This window comes from Polypterus senegalus, chromosome 6 (assembly GCF_016835505.1).
Source record: "Polypterus senegalus isolate Bchr_013 chromosome 6, ASM1683550v1, whole genome shotgun sequence".
Taxonomy (NCBI): domain Eukaryota; kingdom Metazoa; phylum Chordata; class Cladistia; order Polypteriformes; family Polypteridae; genus Polypterus; species Polypterus senegalus.
The window spans coordinates 86,757,946-86,785,069 of record NC_053159.1 but is presented as its reverse complement, the minus strand read 5'-3'; the positions used below and the strand labels follow the sequence as shown (position 1 = coordinate 86,785,069).

The following is a 27,124-nucleotide window of genomic DNA, read 5'->3' as shown; positions in this document are numbered from 1 at the left end:
ACTGTTTTTGCACCTCAGAATATGTATGTGCATCTCAATTACTCCCTTGTTTGCGGTCGGGTATGAACTACAAGATGGCAAGGGTTTAATCCTTGCCAGGATTCAAGATGGGGCTGAGCTGATGGTTGATGATCCTCAAGGTAAATAAATATCATCAATTGGCTCCAAACATAAGTGAAAAGTTCCTTAAGTGGCAAACTGTAGCTGCCACTTTTTCTTAAATCATCCAGGCCTCATAAGAAAGCTGTCAAAAGCTCCTATTCGCTGCAGGGGGCTCGTGAGAGTCCCATGATTAGCTACTTTAGCAGGAGTGTAATGTAATTGAGGGAAAAAAAGTTTAAATAGGAAGAGCACAGGTATATTTGTTGCACCACACTGCTCTGGTGCTCGCAGAATTAGAGTGTCCATAGTTTCTTACTCTTTACATAACAAGAGTCCCCTGACAAATAATAGTGAATTGGTAAGACGAAGAAGATGCTGGCTAAACAGAGTACTGCCAGTAATTTGGTTTCATTTCAAGCACAGCTTTCAGGAAAAGCATGGTGTCTCATCTGTGAAGTGGCACATGTATTGGTTTATGTGGGTGAAAATGCATTTATTTTGTGAGACTGGCCAGTACAAAGGTCCACAGACTTCAATAATGAAGAGGACTGAAAGGAGTAAAAGTATGGAAGTCTCAATAGTGAGATATTGGGCTAAATGGCTTGTTCTTGTCACAATTTTTGTAATGTTTTAATATTTGAAAAAAATATCCAACATCATTAGCTCTCTTTTGTGCAATTTAAATGTCATTATTGGCCACTGTGAACTGAAAAACAAGCATGAAGCCTGTGATAATTTTCACTTGTTTTTTGAAATGCTTAATCCTTCATATGGTCTGAGGTAAATAACATTCATCCCCTTTTCACATTCTAGACCTGAGCCCCTGTTGATTCACAGTATGAACACTTGTCACTGTGTCACCCGATCACACTGTTTCAACATACCTGTAGCAAATAACTCCATTAAAACTAAATTGGCACTTCATTAATATCTCTTTTTACTGGGTTAGGGTACTCTTCTGCTTAATTATGTGATTGCGCTCTGCACAGGAGTGGCAGACCAGTACAAGTCTTTCCTGCATTACACCCGGTGCTGCTGTGATGATAATATAGCAGGATTTTTTATTTTAATAAAATAAGTATTGCATTGAGCTACTTGTTACTTTAAAAAGTAATTGGACCACTTAAGGCACATTACCTTTTACGGGTTACCCTTTTTCTCCCGAAATTGTGCTGCTAACCTTAGCACTCAATGTTCAACTCTTCAGAATAAATTTGATCATTTACTTGAATATGTAGACATATTATTTCAGCCTGGAGAAGGAGTAATGTGATTGCTTGAGCATTTGCCAGTTGTGACTGTTGGAAGAGTGTGCAAAATTAATTAGGCTAACAGAGTGCAATGAACATGCACACACTACAGAATCTTTAACCTAGTTAAGGTTTTACATGGCCAAATAATTGAATTACTCACAGAGAAACCTATATCTTTTAACCAGGTTTCTCTAACAAAAAAATGGCACCAGGTTTCTGTCAATAAACGGTTTATTAAAGAGCTAGTTAATGCATTGAGTGACTTGTGGCTAATTGTCAATTATAATGACTTGTTGCATGACAGTATAGATAAGTATGCAAGGAAGCACTTAATTTAGGAAGGTATGATACAAGGTTGTCATACTCATTAATCATGGTGCTGGAAAATGAAAACTTGTTGGTTATCTTTCTCTGTACATGTGACAATGATGACCCTGTGAACTTGTAATGTCTCTCAATAAGAAAGAGGAATCCTTCCTGAGCATGGCATTACTTACTAAGTATAAGCAATTTTGTCAAAGATTAGCTTGTCTGAGGTTAAACACCTCTATATATTGCTTTAATTTTAATAATCCTAACTTTCTAAGAGCAAAGTTAACTTCACTTGCTTAATGTTACTCAATATGATTTTAAATGCATCTGTCTCTTTCTCTGCCCCTCCCCCCCAGTTTTTGCAAATTTTGCTTAATTTTAAGACTGCAAAAGGATTATCATGTTACTCTCACCATTTTTTTGGCTTTTTTATAAAAAAAATAACTACAAAAATAATTATTCCTATTTGTTTTACTATTATAATTTTTATTTCATATTTTAAGACTCCTCCTAGGAGATTAAGCTTAGATGAGACTTTGCTGAGGAAACATCTGACAAGTCCTAATCGGGGATCAAGCACTCCAGTCCGGACAGGCCTATCTGAAAACAGGTATTATGGTGTTCAGGTTTGTTCTACAGTCTGCAGTCTTTTTTAGATTGTATTAATTCACTGAACTTTATATGTAAATGTTTTTGTTTATTTTTCAAAAAGCATAATGTAAAATTAAAATTTATTGTCCTTGGGTTTATTTACAATATATCTTAATTCTTTGAAAGTTTGTGTTCTTGGCTATTCCTGTATAATGGAAAAATGAGACACCTTAACTTGATGGCTTTCACTTAAGTCAAAAAATGGAGATTAAATTATTTAATATTCTGTAATATATATTATAAACACATGAAATATATGTCTGTATGGGATAAAACTGACCAATTTAGTATCTTATACTAAATCTGATGTACACATGTGCATCTTGCTGACCTGCATCAGTATGCTTGAATCTCAACTTTTTGTTTATAAAGCTGAAATACTATCCAAATTGTTTATATCCAAAGCAGTGGTATGATCTGGTGGAGGTGGTTATGGGAAGTATAATAGGGATATGACTACCATCAGTGGCAACTGCACTGTGCAGAAATACATAAAATGTTGGAAGAACGTGTCACCGTCACCTCCTTTAGACAGCCTGTAGTGCAATTTAGTGCACATTCTTACATAGTTAGTGGACAATCAGACACACTGTTAAATTTCCAACACCAATAGGTTTGGACAGTTTGTGCTACTTTTTACCCGTTGCCATCCAGTTAGTCACAATTTCTTTATTTTTCTAATGGTAAAGTTTGAATATGACCAGGGAAATATTTACATAAGTACTTGAGTATTCTGAAATTGTCATACCATCAAAACCTTAGCTAGTAGTCCTCGTACCTCTCTGATGTCCACAAGAGAGATGCCAGTGGCTGTTGTACTCAGCTACTAATATTTCATTTTTTATTCCCCCCAAGCCCGCCCCCAAGCCTGAACCCCCTACCTAGGGCTTCACCCCTTACCTTCATGAGCCAACAAATCACCAGGCAACCTTAAACACTGTGTGTATGTATGTATCTGCTCCTTTGGGCAAGGAGGAACAGGATGAGCACTGCCAGAGCCCTACAAAATGACCTCCAGCAGGCCACTGGTGTGAATGTCTCTGACCAAACAACCAGAAAGACTTCATGAGGGTGACCCAAGGGCCCCATGTCCTCTAATGGACCCTGAGCTCACTGCCCAGCAGCATGCAGCTCGATTGGCATTCGCCATAGAATACCAGAATTGGCAGATGAACCACTGGTGCCCTGTGCTTTTTACAGATTAGAGCAGGTTCACCCTGAGCACGTGACAGAAGTGAAAGGGTCTGGAGAAGCCATGGAGAACATTATGCTGCCTGTAACATCATTCAGCATGAGCAGTTTGGTGGTGGGTTAAAGATTGTCTGGGGAGGCATATCCATGGAGGGTCACACAGACCGCTACAGGCTTGACAAAGGCACCTTGGCTTCCATTAGGTATCAGGATGAAATCCTTGGACCCATTGTCAGACCCTATGCTGGTACAGTGGCTCCTGGTGCACGACAATTCCTGGCCTCATGTGGTGAGAGTATGTAGGCAGTTCCTGGAGGATGAAGGAATTGATACCATTGACTGGCCACCACACTTTCCTGACCTAAATCCAATAGAACACCTCTGGGACATTATGTTTTGGTCCATCCAATTCCACCAGGTTGCACCTCAGACTGTCCAGGATCTCAGTGATGCCCTGGTCCAGATCTGGGAGGAGATCCCCCACAACACCATCTGTCATCTCATTAGAAGCATGCACCGATGTTGTCAGGCATGTTTACAAGAACACAGGGGCCATACAAAGTGCTGCTGCATAATTTTGAGTTGCTGCAATTAAATTTTGGCAAAATGGACTAGCCTGCCACATAATTTTTCACTCTGATTTTTGGGGCGTCTTTGAATTCAGGGCTCTGTAGGTTGATCATTTTCATTTCCATCAAACGATGTGGCATCCTTTCGTTCCTAACACATTACCCAGTCTATATCAGTATAGATATCCAGGAGGATTTCTTTTTCCCATCGAGATCTGATGTGTTTTCAAAGTGTTCCTTTAATTTATTTGAGCAGTTTATATTTATATATATATATATATATATATATATATATATATATATATATATATGTATGTGTATATGTATATATATATATATATATATATATATATATATATATATATATATATGTATTGTGTATAAATATGTATATGTATATGTATATGTGTATGTATATGTGTATATATATATGTGTGTATATATATATATGTATATGTATATATGTGTATATATATATGTGTATATATATATATATATATATATATATATATATATATATGTGTGTATATATATATATATATATATAATGTATATACAGTAATCCCTCCTCGATCGCGAGGGTTGCATTCCAGACCCCCTTGCGATATGTGAAAATCCGCGAAGTAGAAATCATATGTTTGTGTGATTATTTTTATATATTTTAAGCCCTTAGAAACTCTCCCACACTGTTTATAAATATTCTATGCACAGTTATACAGTAAACCCTTGTTTATCGCGGTTAATCCGCTCTAGACAGATAAATGAATTTCCACGAAGTAGAATTCTTTATTTATAAATCTGTATTTGTAAATATTTTCGCAGGTAGAGCATAGAAAACCTGTTTACGACATTCTAAATACGATTTTAACATTATTAGAGCCCTCTAGACATGAAATAACACCCTTTAGTCAAAAGTTTAAACTGTGCTCCATGACAAAACAGAGATGACAGTTCTTTCTCACAATTAAAAGAATGCAAACATATCTTCTCTTCAAAGGAGCGCCATCAGGAGCAGAGAATATCAGAGAGAGAGAAAAGTAAACAAAAATCAATGGGGCCGTTGTGCTTTTAAGTAAACGAAGCACTGTGATAAAGCCGCCGCAGTGAAGGGATCAATGTGAAGGTAGTCTTTTCATCATTTTTTAAGAGGAGCGTCCGTATCTTCTAAGCAAACAGCCCCTCTGCTTACACCCCTCCGTCAGGCGCAGAGAAAAGCAAACAATCAAAAATCAATACGGACTGTTAGAGCTTTGAAATGTGCGAACGTATATCATTGAGGAGTTGTATTTAATATGTAATACGTCCTCTGATTGGGTAGCTTCTCAGCCATCCGCCAATAGCGTCCCTTGTATGAAATCAACTGGGCAAACAAACTGAGGAAGCGTGTACCATAAATTAAAAGACCCATTGTCCGCAGAAATCCGCGAACCAGCGAAAAATCCGTGATATGTATTTAGATATGCTTACATTTAAAATCCACGATAGAGTGAAGCCGCGAAAGTTGAAGCGCGATATACTGAGGGATCACTGTATATGTAAAGGGTGTGGAGTCTCATTTTCATTCGATTTCATTTTGATGAGGTTTGGAAAGTTAGTTATTTAATGATAGTAATGGTCAAACACTTTTGATTGTTTATTATTTTTTGTATTGGAGGTTTATTTTTGCCATGGCTAAGGACATAAACAATAAAATTTGGGGTAGAGAAAGACGGGTACATATAATTTATAGTAAAAAAATCTTAATTTATTTTTGCCAATCTTCAGGACTGAAAAAAGAAAACGCTTGCGGGCTCCTGATGGTGAGCTGAATGAGGATTACCCCAAGGAAAATGACTCTTCAAGGTCTGAGTTCTTTGTTGTTTTTGGTCACATTGGTCTTCTGTTCGTTTTTTAAATAGTTATGAATAGGCTTAAGACTTATTTTGTAAATTGTAAATATGAATAAGTTCATTATACATATATACATACATTAATTCTTAATTCGGACTCATTGAGGGCTGGAGCCTATCTCAGTGACACTTGGTTACAGGTCATAAAATAGGTCTCCAGTCATTGTAGGACCTGTGTGATTATAGTTTGTTAAAAAAATGCCACATTGATTACATTCTCAAAGGTTCTTTTGTAAATGTATACTTTTTACCTCACAACTACTGATGAAAAACCACAACAGTTATATAACCCCCACACCACCAACTAAGTATACCCGCTAAATGTAATGCTGGAGAGGAGTGAATTGTTTCATGTTTAGTATGTGCAAATAATTTCACTGTAATGACCCTATCAACTTGTTGCACATGGGTTTCCCCATCTGTCCATTATAAAACTCACCTAATATGATAATAGGCCAGAGCTTATTCAAGCAGCTTAGGGCATAATGGTACAGATGGTTGAAAGTTATACCTGTTTTGTCCATTGGGCATTATTATTAGATATTGTTGTGGCTATTCTTTCTCCGCCATGTACATTCCATCCCATTTTTAAATATATTTTTATTTTAACATGGCACGTGTATTTATTTTAATTTGTGCAACTACAAATTTACATCTAAACGAATACCTCAACTTATGGTAGTTATCATAATTAACAAATAAATAAAATGTTGCTAATTGTAACTATTTATTAAAATGAATCCTAATGAATCTTGTTTTTTTGTCAGGAAGGCTAGCATTTACTTTGTGTTGCTAAATTTAATGTTAATCTCAATGTTTCTAGCCATATACAGATTTTTTTTTTTGGTGACAGCTCAGGAAGTATATTTTGTTTAGGTTCTATCAAAGGAGGGGTGTTTTGCAAGTTTAGAGTACTTTCTGGAAGTGCACTGAGGGCCTAATTTTTGGGAAGAAAAGTGAATAGTTAGAGCACAAACTAAGTCAGTAAGGTCAATAATTGGGTGGCATCTTTTTTATATAAAGTATTTGTTTACTAAATCACTATAAGTACGTACAGAAAATGTCCAGTAGAACATTTTCATAAGAAATAAAACTTTGAAGCTTTGAAAAGCTTGCAGAGTGTGAAAAGCTTGCAACACTTTGGTCCTGACTGTTCATTCCATGTGATTTTGGTCACACCTACAGTATGATATGTTTAGTGCCATGTTAGATCTGTATGTTATGTTTAGTGTAGTAATGTTCATTACATTATTGCATGTGCATTGTTTATACTACTGCTTGCTTATCAAACTAATATTTTAATCAATACTGCTTGGTTACAGTTTGCCAGTGTAAGGTGCTCTAGTTCATCACTTATATTTTACTTTCTAGATACAAGATTTTGAGGCACAACTCATTCAGGAATACTTAATTCAGTAGTATAATTAACTACATTAGAGAGATGAAAGAAGGGATGAGTGAAAATTACATATTTCTTTACTAGTATTGGGTATGTGTTTTGGGAAGTAGTTTTTTACTAGGTGTTTATTTTATAATTAGGTAGAGTTTATTGACAATTCTTAGTTCTACAAGCCTGAATTTTAGTTCTGAATCCACGTAAAAATTAGGTGTTACTTTTACAGTTATATACCACACTAACTAAAATCTCTGGAAACAAAATGTGCATTAATTGAAACTTATTGATTTTTTATTTTAGGCCAGAAACCTAATTAAAATATATGTTAGAAACAACCAGAAACCTAAACAACTGCATCTTATTTATTAAAATTTGAAAAGTCAAGCTCATGTTAAATTCCAGAAAATAGAACCTTCCCTTTTTAGACCTGTTCCTTTACAGTGTCATTTTCTTTCTTTCTTTTTTTTGGCAAAATAATAGTGCCCTGGTAAATGATTCCTGTCTGGTTTTGGTATATATAATGTTGTTTTTGGCCCACAATAAAACTGAGTTTGACTCCCTTGTTAAGAATAGTGGGATGGAGCTGTGTAACTACCTTGATTTTATGGTCATGCTTTACTGTTGTTGATGTTATTGTTATATAGATAATACATATAATTTATTAGATTCTGTACTCGGGGTGACTGGAGGAGTTGGTGGGGACAGGAAGAACACAATGTAGATTTTAATAGGTGATTGCTGCCTGTAGTGCCACATGAGTTCATATTTCTTAAATTCTCATAGATTTGTTTTAAAGATAAGATTAATTAGCAATACTAAACTGGCATGTTATTTTTCAATATGAGTATTTATGGCCTCCTGTTGATATCTTTTTAAAATTCGGTTCATTCCTTTTGGCTATTAATTTAGGAAAATACTAAGGTTCTTAGCACCTTTAGTGCACATATACTTACATTCACTGTTCTGGGAATGTTTTGCCACAAATTAGCCTAACTCCTGATATATTTAAGAAGTATTTAAGGCTAGTTTATTTCTCTTTTTAGCGAGTATGTTTCTAGAGGAAAAACTGATTTTACTGCACAGATGAGGTTTCTTGGAATTCCCTTTGCTCTGGTCCTTGACTACTGCAATACAAATGGATGGAATCAAGATAGGTAGAAGGGATAGAACTGTATTTGTCCCAGGAAAGATTTTTGACCAATTGTGAGTTTAGCAAAAGTAAAATTGAAATTCTTCCGAGAATTAAAGCAGGTTTAATAATGTGGATTGTTGCCTGAATGTATAGAATCACCATTTGTATACATCTAGGAAGCAAATCCATATAACATGGTGTGTGTATGTTTATGTATTTGTATATGTATCTATGTGCATACAGTAGACCCCCGTGAAGTCATGGTTCGTGGACTCAGTCATTCATGGATTTTTCCTTAGAACCTAACTATTAATAGTTGTCGGAAAGCGCAAATATCCTCTGCAATTTTTTATGGCTTTTTTCGTGGCAATACTGTGCTGTAGAGAGAACAGGAAGCAATCACTGAGGGAAACGCGGTTTGGGATGGTGAAAGTAGCCATCCGAGAGCGTTATTCATTTTTCGTTGCTGCTGATTGACTGCTGCACTGTGACGTGTCTCCAAGTGAGTGGGTTTACCACCACTGAGGGTAAAATACTCATTGGTATTTTACATTCTAGCACTGCGGGAGACATAGCTGTACAGTACTGTACAGCATATGGGTTTACCTTTACATTCTGTTTTTTGGTAATGTATTAAGGTAATTTTTTAGGCAATGTATTAAGCTGAGTTTGCAATGAAATTAAAGTTCTTTGGGGGCATACTGTATTTAGGGTTTAAACTATAAAAATAGGCATTTAAAAGGCATTTTTTAACTACATTCAAAAGTCGTGGTTTTTCACAGTTCACGGGTGCTCTAGGAACATAACCCCATGAATTTTGGGATTGTACTGTATACTGTATATATAGGGTGGTCCAGATCTAATTATGCAAATTTCATTATGCTATAACTTTAGTTTATTACTTCATTATGCTATAACTAAGTTTATTACTTAGAAAATCAAAATCCCAGACCATCGAGAAGTGTGTGAACTGACGACATGAAGAATTGTCGAACTGGAATTGTCCCCGCATAAATCAAAGTCATCCAGACGATCTGGATCTGCATAATTAGATCTGGACCACCCTGTATGTATGTGTATATACAGAAAGCAAAACACATATGTCAACATTACGAAACTCTGAAAAATGTGTGCTTACAATTGGATGGATTAATGTATGTTCAAAGCTTACATGGATGATTTCCTGCAACAGGCATACAAATTCAACTTGGCCAGTTTTGCGTAGCAATGAAAGTTTTGATTAGTGTACCTGTGGTTCATATAGCTTAGTCCTGCTACTGCACACAAGACAGTATTTCCATTAGTTCAACAGATTTAGTAAACAGCATCTTCTATCATGTGATAGAAGTGCATACACATAGTACAGAACCTTGAGGCAAAAAGGCAATTATTTTTAATATGGGACCCAATCAGTTGCTTCATTAATTTCCAACTTTTAAGGTAAATGGTTCAGCCATGTAAAAATTGTGGAATAAGGAAGCATGGGGCTTAAAAAAAATTACTTTTTTTAAAGACTTTTTTTTTTTTTCTTTCAATGGTTTTACTGTAGGTGACACAACTGACTAAGGATGCGCTGATCAGGCTTTTTAGGGCTGTTCACCAATATCATGTTACTGGATTGGCCGATACCAATTTAGATATTTTTTTTCCTTTATCTCTTTGAAAAACTCTTACACTAAACTCTCCTGCATGACCAGAAAAATAGAATCAATTTTTATATATTAAAGTGTTAATTGTGGTATTTTTATAATTAAATTATAGTCCACAGTTTTTGTTAACGAATTAAATTCTGTAGGCATATTGTTCAGTGAACCTCAAAATAGTAAAATAAATAAGACTCCTTAAAATGCATACATTTTTAACTAATAAAATATGTACAGAAAACACTTCGAAGTAAAGAAAATAAAGTGCTTTCAGTAATTACACACTGTCATAGTGTTTAATTTCCACTGTAATGTACTTATCTGAAACAAATGGTTTAAAACAAGTAGTTTTCAACATTTGTCTAACAAAAAAAATATATTCTCACATATCAATTCTTTTAATTCAGTTAAACAGTGCTTAAATGTAAATATACTTGCACTTAAAGGTTTTAACCATTTTAAATCATAAATTGGACCACAGCTTTTTTGCTGTATTGCTAATTACGCAATATGGTATTTTTTACTATAACTTGTGCTGTGTGAAACTGTGGAGGAAATCAACATTTTAACTAAAGAAAAAAAACTTGTCTTAGAGAGTCAGAAATCAGGTAGAAGGAAACCCGTTCATTGCATTTTTAATTATCTCATCAGCAAATGCTGAAGATGGAGCATTCATCAGTATTCATCATAGTAGTATGTTATAGAATGATCAAAAATGTAAGTATAGAGGTCTGTTTTATAAATGGCTGAATTTCCATAACAGTGCTTAACACTAGAATTACCAGAGCCTACGAAAAAACTCATAGATCCGTCCCACCTTAAATCGCTTCTTAAAACCGTTCTCACCTCTCCGCCAGCATCTTTTGTTAATCTAAATGTGCTGATAAAAGAAAAGCAGCAAGTAGCTGGCTATTCCATCCCCCACTGATTTAGAACGTGCACAAACTTCTCCCAGCTCATGCCTCGATTATCTGGGAGTGAAGAGTTTTAGAGTGGAAATAATAGATTGTTATTTGGAACACACGCATTTCATGTGTGTTCCGTTTCTACAGTAATCTGTGTAAACACAATGTTAAAACAGAAACGTTTTTCATATTGTAGTAGTAAATGACAAAATGTAGGCATAAACTATATAATGTATGAAGCCTGAAGTCCAAATATCAAAGAAACACTTTCACAAATATAACAGAACAAGTATGCTTTTATTCAAAAATATAACTGCAGAAAAAAAGCAGCCTTAGGATGCCACATTGACACATACTTACTACAACTGCACGGTAGCGTAATGGTATCAGCTGCTGACTAGTAATCAAAAGGTCATGAGTTCGATCCTGCACGATTCAGTTTTGAGAAGTAAACCACTCTTATTCTTTCTATTTTAGAATAAAAACATACATTTGATTTCAGTGTGTGGCAGCCAGTGGAATTTCTGATGCTTGTAAAGGTTAGTTTTTTTTTTTATTATTATTCACTTTTCATTCTTTCAGTCGTGTTCAGGGTCCTTCCCTACCATTTCCACCCCGCCCCCCAGGGCACTGCTGTTTTCATATAAAGATGCTATAGCTCTGCAGCGTACTTGTGACTGCATTCTCGTACCAATGCTTGCAAACTGAAGTGCCTGCGTGCACTTTTCGTGGCATTACAGGTCTATTTTTTGAGCATGCCCGTGTCGCTCAAACACTGGAACATATGTTGGTGTACAAGTATAACAAAACAAGTGCACTTTTATTCTAGACTATAAGTGAAGAAAAAATAAAGCAAGTTACAGTAGGCGGTTGATACGACAGCTTGCGTGGTGCAATGCTAAGAACTGCTGATTTCTGATCCGTGCTATATAAAATCATCACATTCAAATATTAACAGTTCCCACACACCCTTCCTACATTTACGACATGTGTATTTGTTGCAGTGTACACATCTCTCTGTGCTATGGTTCCTTTTACACTGAATGAACACCTGACACTGTACTTTCTTCCCTATCTAAAAAACATTTGAGCTATAACGCGTCTCCAAATAAATCACATTTGAGCTATAGCGCGTCTTTATGTTAAAACAGCAGTGTCAGATGGGGAGGAGGGGATTGTGAACGCGACTGAGAGAATGGAACTGAATTAAAAAAGCTAACCTTTACAATTATCATACATTTACACTGGCTCTTACAGACTGACTGAAATCAAATGTATGTTTTTATTCTAAAATAGTACAGTACATGCAATATTATTTAAAAACTAACAGCGTCAAATCAGGTTTGAATACACGCTGACGCTGTTACAGAAGGCGTCAGCTTATTCAGTGCTGCAGTTTCAACGCACAGTACATGCAATATTATTTGAAAACAAACAACGTCAGATCGGGTGCATATTCAAACCCGATCTGACGCTGTTCATTTTCAAATAATATTGCATTAGTGCGATGATGTTTTTACATATATTGTCTCTTTCATTCATCTTGCAGTTTGTAATCAGTGAATGCGTGTTTTTTTTCCCCGATCTTGCCAGTTTGCACATGTTGCTGTATGGTGGTGTTTCTTTTGTACTCCAGGACATGCAGAGGACAGAATAGTACAGAGCAGTAAGTTCAGTGCTATATGCAATCAGACAGACAGACAGGCATATAAGGCACTAGATATATAAATAAACAGGGAAGGCACTGTATAATAGATATATAAAAAACAGCTAAGGGGATAGATATATAGATAGATAGGAAGGAAAGGCACTATACGATAGGCAGGCAGGGAAGCGCCTATATAATAATAAAATTGCTGTTATTACTATATACTGTAGATAGACAGGGAGTTCAGGCAGGCAGAATGGCGAAATAAATAAATTTTCTCCCCAGCGGGGAATCGAATTCTGATCTCTTGAAGTACACCCAGTCTGCTGCGCTCTAAGTGACGAAATCTTGCCAGTACGCCACGGAAGCTGTTGTAAAACTCTTGAACCTTTTATGAAAGTGTTTATTTGATCTTTGGCTTTCAGGCTTCACACATTTTATAGTTTATGCCTATATTTTGTAACATTTATTAGTAAACTATGAAAACATTTCTGTTTTAACATTGTGTTTACACAGATTACTGTAGAAACGGAACACACATGAAATCCGTGTGTTCCAAATAATCTATTATTTCCACTCTAAAACTCCACTCCACTCTCAGATAATCGAGGCATGAGCTGGGAGAAGTTCGTGCACGTTCTAAGTCAGTGGGGGGATGAAATAGCCGGCTGCTTGCAGTTTGTTTTTATCGGCCCATTTACAGGACAAAGGAGGCTGGCGGAGAGGTGAGAACGGTTTTAAGAAATGATTTAAGGTGGGACAGATCTACGAGTTTTTTCGTAGACTCTGGTAATTCTAGTGTTAATTAATGCTTACCTGTCATACTGGCCACCTTTTTTGAGACAAATAAGATCTTGGACCCTTTTCAATTGGGGCTTTGAAAGAATCATTCCACAGAGACAGCCCTACTGAAAGTTTCAAATGATTTACCAGCATCTGCAGCCATTAGTAAGTTCTCTGTACTGGTAATGCTTGATCTTGGTTCAGCTTCTGATACTGTTGAACATAAATAAGATCCTTTTAGAGAAGTTGTCACATTTTGTAGGTATCACTCGTTCAGCTTTAGCCTGGTTTTCATCCTATTTAGCTCATAGCAGTTTTTCAGTTCTTGTGGTTGAGTTCACGTCAGACAGTGCTTCGCTGTCTTGTGTGGTTCCTCAGGCTTCTGTCCTTGGACCTATACTTTACTCATTATATATGCTACAGTTGATTCATATTATCATTTCTTTTAAGGATTTTTCTCATTTCAATGCCGATCACATCCAGCTCTACTGTTCTTTTGAGAGCCAATATCTATACAAGTTTGCTTTTCTTATTGATTGTCTGACAGAGATTAATACAGTGGTACCTCGGTATACGTCTGCTTTGGAATAAGTCCAACTTGGTATACGTCCTGTTTAGAGGCGAAATATTTTGCTTGGTATGCAACCTTTGTTTGGAATACGACTCGTGTGCTAGAACAACACGTGTGGTATACCGGGCGCGCAAAAAAAAAAAGGTCAGGTTTTAACCGGTACAGTAATCCCTCGCTATATCGCGCTTCGACTTTCGCAGCTTCACTCTATCGTGGATTTTATATGAAAACATAACTAAATATATAACGCGGATTTTTCGCTGCTTCGCGGGTTCTGCGGACAATGTGTCTTTTTACTTCCTGTACATGCTTCCTCAGTTGGTTTGCCCAGTTGATTTCATACAAGGGACGCTATTGGCAAATGACTGAGAAGCTAACCAATCAGAGCACGCAGTTAAGTTCTCCTGACTGAGAAGCTAACCAATCAGAGCACGCAGTTAAGTTCCTGCGTGCTGAATGCAGTGTTAACCAGGAAGTCTCGTCTTGCTCATTCAGCATCAACGTGTTTCGCTGTGTAAAGAGTTGTGTTCTTTTGTGTTTATCTTTGTGCATAGTCAAGCCCTTCATTATGGCTCTAAAATGATCTGCTACTGCTTTAGGGGCCGTGCCCAAGTGCAAACGGAAGATGATAACGATTGCCGAAAAGGTAAACGTTTTGGATTTGTTGAAGGCTACCATTCTTTTTATTTAAAAAGTAGGAAAGGAATATAAGATCTACGGCCGCAGTGTCCTTTTAACCAGGGTGCAAAACGAGTTGTAAGTGGATGTAATAAGGCAGTAGTCTGGATGGAATCTGCTTTAGGGATTGGGATTGAAGACTGCCAGAAGAACAACGGCAGTGCTACACAACCGCCTGAAGTGGCTCCTTTGGAAGAGCTGTAACGCTCTCCTTTGTTGTGCAGTAAAATTAAACTCATTGTTATCGGACAAGTCATTTTCATTTATTTCATCTAATTGCTTTTGTATTTATGTATTTTAGTATTAAGCAGTGTTTTAAATTATTTTATACAACCCCATCAATGTATAATATGCCAATAGTAATAGGATATTTTTTTCATGGGAACGAATTAATCATTTTACCATTATTTCTTATGGGAAAAATTTGTTTGGTATAAGTCCTGTTTGGTATAAGTCCAAGAATCTGGAACGGATTAAGGACGTATACCAAGGTACCACTGTAAATGGCTTTTAGCCATCAACTTAACGCTAAACTGTCAGAAATCCAAGCTTCTAGTTTTTGCCCCTCCTGACCTATACAAAGCAATTAGCCACTTTCTATCTTCTCTCAGGTCTCCCTACGCAACCTAGGTGTTGTTTTTAATAAACCCTTGAATTTTGACGCCCATGTGAGGTCCCTTAGTCGCTCCTCGGTTTTTCATTTGAGAATCTTATCCAAATTAAGGACTGTTGTATATAAGGCCGAGATAGAAATGCTTAATCATGCTTTTATCTCATCACGCTTTGATTTCCCTTTATACCTGTCTCTTTATACCTCTTTACCTGTCTAAGCAAATTTCACCTCCAGACTATTCTAAACATAGCTGCTAGGCTTTTAACACCCTCCCATAAGTGGATTCATATTACTCCTATCTTATTCTCTTTACATTGGCTTCCAGTAGAATTCGGGATATAATATAAAATTCTCCTCCCCGTGTCTGCGTGGGTTTCCTTTGGATACTTGTCACTTGTAGAGCCCTTCATGGTCAGGCTCCTCAATACATTGTGGATCCCCTGCATCGTTACACCACTAGTTGAGCCCTGAGATCCAGCCAACAGGGCATTTTTTCTGTACCCCACTACAGGCTGAAGGCATTTGAGGATTGAGCATTTCAATTTGTTGCTCCCTGACTGTGGAACAGTCTTCGTCCTGCACTGAGATTGGTGCAATCGGTTGTACAATTTAAAGACTTATTTAAGGTACGACTTACCTTACCTTAATACTTACCTTTTTACACTATCTTTTGGGTAGTTTTGTTAGTATATATTTACTTTGTTTTTATTATAACTTATTTGTTCTTTTATTTTATTGTACAGCACTTTGTGACGCCTATCTGAGAATAGCTGTTTATAAATACATTTTACTTACTTACTACTTACTAATACTCTGATTGGTTAAAAGACATGAGGTGCTTTAGCACAGAGCACAGCCAGCCTAAAATAAGTCTTTCTCCATTATATCCTTGTTCTTCAATATCTGTTGAATTCAGCTTTTATTCTGTTATGAAAACTGTATACATTCCAACTAGCAAGTCTTACTAGGTGCATTGAAAGAACATCACATCAGCCAGTTTCTTGAACCATTCCCCCCAGAACATTATACTTGTTTACTTGACCATTTCAACAGTCTCTTCATGACCATTTTAAAACAAATGCTTATATATTTCAGTGTGCACTGAAAACGAAAATACTTTACTGTTACTTCTAGATTCTCACACAATACATACTAACAAATAGACACAGTGTAAACCTTTACAAATCTATCAAATGTTCATAAGTTGTTTATCAGGAAGACACAATGCTAACTAACTTGTTTAATAAGTTTACAAGTAAAATAAATATTTTGTTATGAAGCTAAAAACCCTAAGCAGCAACTTCAAATTGTTCTTTATCTCTTTTTTTAATTGAAAATGTAAGCTTCTGTATTTAATACACGCTTACTTACTGTCCAAAATTAGACAAGCTTTTTGTTTTAGTTTAAGAGCAAATTTAAAAGTTCTGAATTAAAGTAGCTTTTATTTATATTTGTCTAATTGCACAGGACAATTCTTCTGATGCTTTTCCCTGCTCTCTGTTTACAGGAAGTCTACAGCAAAAGACATGCCCTCACTCAGTTACTTTAATACATTGCGTAAAGGAGCACTACAACAAAATACCCATAAAGCTTAGAAAAGCAGATGTTATGTTTTTGTGATCTACCAGTTTTCAGATCATTGAGTCTTTTTGGAGAAAAATCAGTCAATATAGTTTGGTGGCCAATTGATTGGAGCATCATTACAACTGATAATGCCACTCAGTAAAATGATGCCATAAGAGACACATTTTCTCTTGACTTGTGTATATATAATACAATTTGGTGCTTTATGAAATTTTTCCATATCCACTCCACCAAGGTCTTCTAAAATTCCGCCTGGTGACACCAAAGCATAATTGGCCAGTGTATTTACATACTGTACATAGCTAGATTTTAGAAGGGGAGTAGAAGATAAAAGGTGATTTTTACATTTACATTTTTTAAAGAAAAATTTACAGTTAGTGACTAATAGTGACTGTGGAAGAAAATTTTAAATGCAGACACACCCCACTGGAATGACATAATTTAAGCAATAAAACACAGGCAGGAGAAAGTATCAATCATTCTTTATCTAAATCTTGCAAGAGGCATACAACTTGTCATATTAGTAAGTGTTGCAAAGAAAAAAGTGTCCTCTGCACTATGTTTATACAATCCATTGATTAGGTAACTACTCAAAAAAAAAAAAGAATTTATTACATAATCGGAAAACTTTTAACATGATTGGTTACATCTAATTGCTAATGGGACATGGCAAATGTTGATACCTTAAATGACCACAACTTGATTGATAGTCCTGTTTGCTTAGGATGTATGTGACATTTTAAATGTATTATTTTTATTCTTATTTTCGGAGATGTGTGAGTTTCTCCACATTCATCCTGTTTCTCATGGTTTAAAAGAACAATGCTATACATTTTTTTTGATCCAGATGGGTACAAAAAACAGAACATTTACTACTATAAAAGAATGGTTATGCCATAAATATAACATTTTCTCTTAAGGGGTTATATAAAATAACAAGAAATACATTTATCATAGTGAATAATAAAATAACAGCATCCATTTTTAAGCAGAAGCTCAGAAGGATATGAGACTCGGACACATGCTAGGTTCACATTGGACCAGGATTCAAATTCAAATCTTACATGAAAATTATGAAAGCTCACTGAGAAACATAAAGTATGGCAGGGTCCCACACACCAAATCTGTTGTTCACAATTTGCAGTTGTATTTTTCTGTTTAAGGTTTTTGAGCAATCAAGCAATTTCTATGTGTTTCATGTTAGTGAGCTGTGCTCCATTGTGCTCCATTCACATTACTTCACAGTGACACCTGTTCTGCTACTAATGTTTTCCCTACTTTTTCTGCACAAAGCATTTTTTTCGTATATATTTATGTATTGACTGATAATGCCAGAGTATAGTTGAAAATGAATATATTTATTTCCCTATATGAAACAGCACGATTATACACTTTAAGCTTTGTTTATTCTTATTGAAAAGCTGACCTAAATTGGAATTGGGCAATTTAAACTTGAATTAAAAGTTTTTTTGATATGACAGGTTTTGTCCTGTTGTTTTTTCAGTTGTCCCAGTAGCTTTTACTAAATAATGGAGGTATTAAATTTTAGAGGCATGTGTTTCGGCAGCTCCTGAAACTTACAAATATTTTTAAAAATTCATCACAAATGCACCAACAGGAGCACCAAAATATAAGGTACTTGCAGTTCTTAGATAGCTATTTTTTTTTTGTATAGTTTTTTTTAACATTTGTATTCAAGGTAATATGTGAGGTATAGTAAATAGTATGTCTAAGTTTCATGTTCTGTAATATCAAGATAACTTGGCCAGTAACTTACATTTCATTTGATATATGTATTCCGCCTTTTCAAAATGTAAGCATTTGAAGGCTAGGAGTAGTAGTAAGCAGTAACAGCAGTAGGAATCAATTTTCCAGCGTAGTATTACGGATAAAAGTACGAAGTAATAAAAAAATGAAAACTGTTTAGTGTTTTTTGCAGTACACACAAATGAAAATTCTAGAAACTATTTTATCTTCAAACCCAGTTTTAAATGTATGATGAGTTGACAGCAAGTTTATTTAAAAAGAATTGCTTTTTGGACAGTTGCCTGTGTGAAAAACATCAGTGGTGCCATTTGTACTAATTCTCTTCTGGCATGCAAGATGCATCTTATTTTAATTGCATGTCATATCTCAAAGCCATAGATGCTGGTGTTGTATTACTGATTCTTTTTCATGTTACTGTAAAATTATGTATAGTTGTTTTATGTTAATTTTCTCAATTATATGCGAGTTATGCTTGTCATTCTGAAGCCAAAGCATCATGTTATATGGTACTTACATTCTATCTATTATCTTTGTTATTAGTGATCTTTATTAGTCAGTTAATGTTGGGGTATATTGTTTCTGCAGTAACAACAAGACCACGTCAGATTCTTCACGGAAGTTTCTTGCAAGTTGTAAAGAAAAACAACAAAACTTGAAACAGGCTGAGGAAAACAGGATTTCAGGTGTGTAATTAATATATTTATGAAGCTGATGTATACCTGTTCTAATAGTTTTATATCACTGCATCTTAATTGCTGTGCTTCATGTATTTCACATTATTGAATACTATGTTAATGTTTTGCATTTGTACTATTTCTAATACAGTCTTCTTCTTGTAACAGTTTATTTCCTTCTAAGTAGAGAAATTGTTTGGTAATCTTTTCACTGTATGTGTTAATGCATTGCAAAGATCATAAACCAATGTTCATCATGAAACTTTGTTGTCATATATAATAAGGTAATTTTTTTAAAGAATTTAGTAATTAAATATTCAAATGTCTATCTAAATATCTAAATACTTTTCAGAGATGTTCAAAATATCTTAGGATATATCTTTGGATTTTCATGATTGTAAGTGATAAAAGGTGGTGCTTTAACTATACAGTACACATTTTTTGCTTATCATAGGCTGATTCACTGGCCCTTTTCATCATGTTGTTTTTACATTGAAAGTGTACAGGCATTTGTTGTTTTTAGATTTTTTTGTGATTGTATTTTTTTAATTTAAACTTCTGTTCCTTATAAAGAAATACTCACTGTTCTTTTGTACTTCTATTTTGATGTCTTAGACTCGTAAATCATAAACAAAGTATAATCTACTATTTCTATTTTCATATCCATTTCCTCATTAAAATATAATAATGCAAAATATAAGAGACTCATAAATGGACATTACAATTCATTCAAAACAAAGACCTCTTTATCTGTAAGGATTGATGTTTAAAACTGCTGAAATGGTTATTTAGGGTTGGCAGGCAAAATGTTGTGGAGTCCTTGCTTTCTCATTGCAAAATTCGCAAACTAAGATGTATCTGAAAAATTCATATTGTTTGCAGCATGCACTTAAATCAACCTGCAATTTTTAGATGTAATAAAGAGTGCAGTTACTTTTTTTGCTGTGCAGTACATAAAATTATTACAACATTGTGTCCTGAAACAACAGAACTATTCTTGGTCAGAGCGTCTCTCATGGATATTGAATGTTGGTTGTTTATGGTTCCTAACTTACAATTAATACCAATTATGTGTGAGTCAGCACATTCATTTCCAGCAATTAAAATGTAAAATTAAAAAATGAGTATAAATAACACATGACTACTGTATATTACATACAGCACTATACATCCTATAGGCACTGCCGATGCTATGTTGGGAGAATCAAAGACTTCTTACTCATTCTCTGCTTTGCAAGCTTCCAAACTGAAGCGTTTGTTTAAATGTGCACTTGCAACGTTTAAAAAAAAAAAATTGTTTAACCAGAAAGAAGTACAGTGTATATATATATATATATATATATATATATATATATATATATATATATATATATATATATATATGTATATGTATATATATATATATATATATATATATATATATATATACTAATAAAGGCAAAGCCCTCACTCACTCACTGACTCATCACTAATTCTCCAACTTCCCGTGTAGGTAGAAGGCTGAAATTTGGCAGGCTCATTCCTTACAGCTTACTTACAAAAGTTGGGCAGGTTTCATTTCGAAATTCTATGCCTAATGGTCATAACTGGAAGGTATTTTTCTCCATTAACTGTAATGGAGTTGAGCTGCAATGACGTGGGGGGCGGAGTTTCATGTGACATCATCACGCCTCCCACTTAATCACGTGAACTGACTGTCAACGCAGTGCATAGAAAACCAGGAAGACCTCCAAAAAGCGCTTAAGAAAACATGCATTATATAATTGAGAAGGCAGCGAAAAACAATAAGAAGTGAGCGAGTGACATATACTACCATATTCATGAGTGTTGCCAGCTCGGAAAGAAAGCACGTGTAAACCTAAACTTTAAATTAAGTTCATAGACAGGCTACGCATGCGTTTCACATACACACAGGTAATGCGGGATACAAGTTTAATGAGAGGACGCAGGATATAAACGAGAGTTTTGATCACTTTGTAACTAAGTTAAAATTGTAGGTGAAGGGTGTGCTTATGCAAATTCCGAGACTGTGTTTGTGGGGATTGACAGTTAAAGGCGGGGGGGTCACGTCATCATCTCCTCCCACCTCATTTTGCTCTGAGCTGAGCTCATGTTAACGCTGTCTTCCCGAAGCAACTTCCTCAGACTGCCACCAAATACTCACAGAAAAATCCACAAGTTAATACACACGCTGTCTCTAGAGTTTCTACAAACTGAATCCTCCAGGCACTACTTACAAAAGGTCACATTGAAAATCGTGTTACGTTATTTTTAAAATCTTTCCTTTTCTTAGCACAAGCACAGCCGAGAAGCTTCGATGCATGTGCTCCATAACGCGTTAAAAATAATGCATTTAATCACACTTTGCATTACAAGCAAAGGGGAGCTTTTGTCAATGCATGATTTCCTGGTACACGGATTACATTGATCAGCGCATCCCGATTCATTTTACCCTCGCACCACCTTAGTTTGAGAAGGAAGTATGAAAAATATGAGGTTAACACAGAAAAACAGATCACCAATTCAAGCTTTATGAATAATCGATTCGCCATCAATAATTGTTTTGGTAAAGCCATCCTCCTTCCATTTTATAAGTTTTCCGCCACTAGCCATGATTAAATGAACGGTAAAAAAGTAAGAGCGAAGCGAGGGTGACTTATTTAGGCAGGCATATATATGACAGCAACACTCATGACAATGTCAATCATGTTACGTTATTATTAAAAGGTTTCCTTTTCTTTTTCATTACTTCTTTAACACACTACTTCTCCGCTTCGAGGCGCGGGTATTTTGCTATATGTATATATATATATATATGAATGACCTCCAAAGAGCGCTGAGACTTTTGATATCATGAACGTGTCTGCAAAAACTGGGGTCTCCTGCCCAGCAAAGTCGAGCAGCCAGCGCTGCGTAGCTGTGCTGGCCTTTGAGACGCTGATGCGCTTCTGCCTTAAGTCAAAGTGAACACTTTTAATTTTTTCATCCTCCCCTGCGCTTATAGCCCAGACAAGTGCAAACACGGACCCTCTTTTCTACACCACGCAAAATAATATTAAGGCGATTCACACTTTCTTTTGCACGATACGATTATGAGGTCCTCAGCTCGGATTATAAAGACACGCACAGGAGTGGAGGACTGACAGTGCCATCACAGCCGATTAATGGCGGGACGCCTCACCAGTCTACACAAAACCCACGCGACTGTCCCCAAAAAGGCTTATCATAATGTCAGCGAACACATCTCTATACTATATAAAAGAAAAAGGCAACTTTCCTTTCTTTACACCTTTTTTTCCTTTTATCCCAAACCAAAGCCTTTTTCTCTTAACGCTGCAGAGGACACAAAACTAATTTTCTTTAAATGCCGGTAAGGCACATTACCAGAGGCACAAATTTGAACGTTCACATAGAAAAAGTAATTTCAATGTACCTGTACTTCTTAAAACGTTAATGTTTTACTGTTTAATAACTTATAGACTATAATTTATTATTTTTCCCTTGCACTCAGTGACCAAACCTATACACACACATATAGACATACAAACATACACACAAGTATATGTATGTGTATATATATATATACACACACACACACACACACACACACACACACACACACACACACACACATACATACATACATATGTGTATATGTAGATATGTATATAGATATGTAGATATGAAGATATGTATGTGTATATATGTACAGTATATATATATATATATATATATATATATATATATATATATATATACATGTGTGTGTGTATATGACAGCAGCAATCCAAGCTGTGAGAAAACAGTAAAAGGAGGCGTGTCAGACGCCGTGGTACATTTTCTGATGCAGCTAGATCTAAAATAACTTTGTGACGCTGCCACCAAATACACAAAACAATTACTTTGACAATCTTGTTACATTATTTTTAAAATGTTTCCTTTTCTTTTTCATAACTTCTTTAACACATGACATCGCTGCGAAACGCGGGTATTTTGCGCTATATATATATATATATATATATTGTAAAGGACCGAGAGAGACAGTAGCAAGGGTTGGGGTTTTCCGCCCCGTATATTGTACACAAAAAAACAGGTCAAAATTATAAACAAACAGTTCATATCGCGACGCCGACTCCTGGCCATTTTATTGGGGAGGAGCCGGAAGTGGAGGAATGTCGGGAAGGACCGCAAGGGAGGATGGGAAGGATGACGCCAGGGCAAGATGGCGGAGGAAGGGCGGAAGTATAGCACTGCGGTCAATCCAGGCCTATGGTGCAGGAAGGCATTTTTTTCTATGAGGAAGCAGAGGGAGAAAGTTAATACCCCACCATTCCCTGGCGGCGAGTGGTTTCCCAGGTGCTGTCGAATCAATCCGCGGCCTCCTACTCAAGCGTCGTGACACGATCCCCCTTAGCCCAGGACCGCCAGGTCGGGCGGACCTAACCGAGAGGTCGTGAATACGAGAGGGCATCGGCATTGGCCTGAAGGGTGCCCGCCGATAAGTGACAGTGAACTTATACGGCTGTAAGTCCAGGAACCACCTGGTGACCCGCGGATTCGACTCTTTGTGTAGGGACATCCACTGAAGTGCAGCGTGATCAGTCACCATAGCGAATTCGCGACCCAGCAGGTAGTACGGAGGTGGGTCACTGCCCACTTAATGGCCAAGGCCTCCCTCTCCACTGCCGCGTACCGGGTCTCCCGGTCCATCAGTTTCCGGCTAAGGTACATCACAGGGTGCTCGACACCATCGACGCTTTGGCTCAGCACGGCACCCAGGCCTGTGTCCGAAGCGACGGTCTGGAGAATAAACGGGAGCCCAAAATCGGCCGGCCGTAACACAGGTGCCGACGTTAGGGCCTTCTTTAGGTCACTGAACGCTGTTCTGCTTTGTCGGTCCACACCACGATAGGGAGCGCTTTTTGTCAGGTCAGTCAAGGGTGCTGCTCTTCGAGAAACGGGAACAAACCGGCGGTAGTAACCGCAAGCCCCAAGAAAGCCTGCACCTGTTTCTTGGTACTGGACGGGCCATTCTAAGATGTCTTTAACTTTGGAGCTCTGTGGCCGCACCTGTCCTTGTCCCACGAGGTAGCCTAAATATTTGGCCTCCTTTAATCCAAAAACACTTCCGGGGGTTTATGCGGAGGCCGGCTTTAGCCAGTGTTCGGAGGACAGCTGCGACCTGCAGTAGATGCTCCTCCCAGGTGCCGGAATAGATGACAACGCCATCCAGGTAGGCGGCGCTATAGGACTGGTGGGCTTCAGCACTCTATCTACCAGACGTTGGAAGGTCGCCGGGGCCCCGTGCAGCCCAAATGGGAGGACCTTGTACTGCCAGTGCCCGCTAGGGGTGCTAAAGGCCGTTTTCTCCTTTGCGGATGCCGTTAAAGCAATTTGCCAATACCCTTTGTCATGTCAAGGGTAGTCAGATATCGAGCCGCACTCCAGCCGCCAAGGAGGTCGCCAATGCGGGCATGGGGTAGGCATCGAACTTGGAGATCTGATTCAGACGCCTAAAGTCATTACAGAACCTCCAGGAGCCGCCTGGCTTGGAGACGAGGACAATAGGGCTGGACCAGGGACTATGGCTCTCTTCAATTATGTCCATGTCCAACATACGTTTCACCTCCAGTTCGACCTCTGCGCGCTTTGCCTCCGGAGTCGGTAGGGCCTCTCCCGACGATTACCCCGGCCCGTGACTATATCGCGGCTCAATCAGCGGTCCGCCGGGTGACTCGCCACTACCTCGGGATGGCTCGGAGTGTTTGGGCTAACTCCTGCCGCTGCTTGGGGTCAGCTCTTCGCCGAGGTTAAGGGCAGTTGTGCTTGCGTAAAAGGGAGAGTGACCTACGGGAGCTGGGGAGCTCCTCTCTATCTCTCCAGGGCTTTAACAGGTTGACATGATAGATCCTCTCACTCGGTCGACGCATTGGGCTGTTTCACCAAATAGTCGACGAGTCCTTTTCTCTCCTTAACCTCGTAAGGCCCTTGCCAGTGAGCGAGCAGCTTCGAGTGGGAGGTCGGGACGAGCACCATAACTCGGTCCCCGGCGCGAACTCCCTGAGGACGGAGTTGCGGTTGTAACACCGGCCTGCGCTGCTTGCGCACGAGTCACGTGCTCTTTTAGGAGGGGCCTGATCTTTGTGAGTCGTCGTCGCAGTTGCGCCACGCATCAAAATATTAGAGGAGGGAAGAGCCTCGCCTCCCAGCCTTCTTTAGGATGTCGAGGATTCCCGGGTTGTCGCCCGTATAGTAATTCAAAGGGGAGAAGCCGTAGAGGCCTGGGGTACCTCCCGGTAGGCAAAAGCACGAGCGGGAGGAGCTGGTCCCAGTTCCTGCCGATCCGCTGACTACCTTGCGGAGCATCTGCTTAAGCGCCTGATTAAATCGCTCACCAACCCGCCAGTTTGCGGGTGATAGACTGACGCTTTCAGGTGCTTTATCTGCAGTAATTTGGCTACCTCCTTGAACGATCCCAAGTGAAGGGCGCATTCTGGTCCGTGAGGACCTCCTTGGGTATGCCCACGCGTGAAAACAAGTTAACCAGTTCCCGTGCGATGCTTTTAGTATTAGCGTAATTTGGCGCAGGGGAACCGCCTCTGGGTACCGGGTGGCATAGTCCACCATGACTAGGATATACTTGTGGCCACGGGTTGAGGGCTCCAGGGTCCCACCAAATCGACCCCTATCCTTTCAAAGGGGATGTCCACGAGGGGAATAGGGACTAGAGGAGCACGGTCCCTCCTAGGAATCTGGCGGGTCTGGCACGGACAGGATTGACAGAACCGCCGGACCTCCTCATTGATCCCAGGCCAGTAAAAGCGGAGCTTAATCCTCTCCAGTGTTTTTTCGGCCCCGAGGTGGGCCTAGGAGGTGAGCATGTGCCAACTCGCATATCTCCCGCCGGAAGGTACGCTGAATTAGCAACAACTTCTCGCACCTCGCCTCATGGGTAGCCACCGGTACAACAGATCATTCTCAAGGACAAAGAAGGGTTCCCGCGTGTGGATCCGTCCGCTGTGAGCTGTTAGGCAGAACAATCGATTCCGGCAAAGCGCAGGGAGTCATCATTCCACTGCTCCCTCTTAAAGGAGGCCGGCGTGGACCGAAATTGATGGTCCAGGCCGCCGAGAGGGTCTTGGGGCCTGGGCCCGGGAAGACTTCCTGGCTAGTCCCTTCTCCGCGGAATCTTCCGGGTCAAGGTCCGTAGCCACGAAAGGTCCCCGAGACACCAGCGCCCATAGGGCCTGCCCTTGTGCACGGCGTGGAGGCCGCGGGAGGGGTGCCTTTTCCCCTCATGACAAGATCCAACGAGGCCCCGAGCGCGAATGGCTTACCGCTGATTCTTTTAGACCAGTCTTGTCCCAGAATCACTGGGAAGGGGGTCAGGTAACACAGCGACCGCCATTTGATTGGTTCCCCTTCCAGGTAAGATAGCAGTGAGCGAACGATATGACCTAGTCCCCCCATGCACACAGGTAACCAACAAGTGCTGTTTTAACCACTGTTGCGGTAAGACGAAACGGCGAGCAACAATGGTAATGTTGCTGCCGGAATCAAACAAAGCCACCACGGCGTGCCCATTTAGCAACACCACTCCCGATTCGGACTCGCCAAGGGATGCCGCGGGTACAATACCTCTCCGATGATGTCCAGCTGCAGTCCATAGGCTCCGGGCGATGTGATGGGGCAGTTTGGCAGCAGGTGGCCGGTCTCGCCACACTTGAAACAGCGGCGGACCCGCCTCTCTGGCTCTGGCTGGC

The 27,124-nt window shown here is 38.5% G+C and overlaps 1 protein-coding gene across 2 annotated transcripts in view; it reads left to right on the top strand.

Annotated features, from left to right (window-relative positions):
* usp37 (ubiquitin specific peptidase 37) overlaps positions 1–27,124 on the top strand; it is a 126,768-nt gene that overhangs the window by 48,816 nt on the left and 50,828 nt on the right. For both annotated transcript variants that reach the window (XM_039756488.1, XM_039756487.1), the window contains exons 5-7: positions 2,171–2,277; positions 5,843–5,920; positions 19,273–19,370. In XM_039756488.1, the coding sequence (XP_039612422.1) occupies positions 2,171–2,277; positions 5,843–5,920; positions 19,273–19,370 (283 nt within the window). The remainder of the gene's footprint in view (positions 1–2,170; positions 2,278–5,842; positions 5,921–19,272; positions 19,371–27,124) is intronic.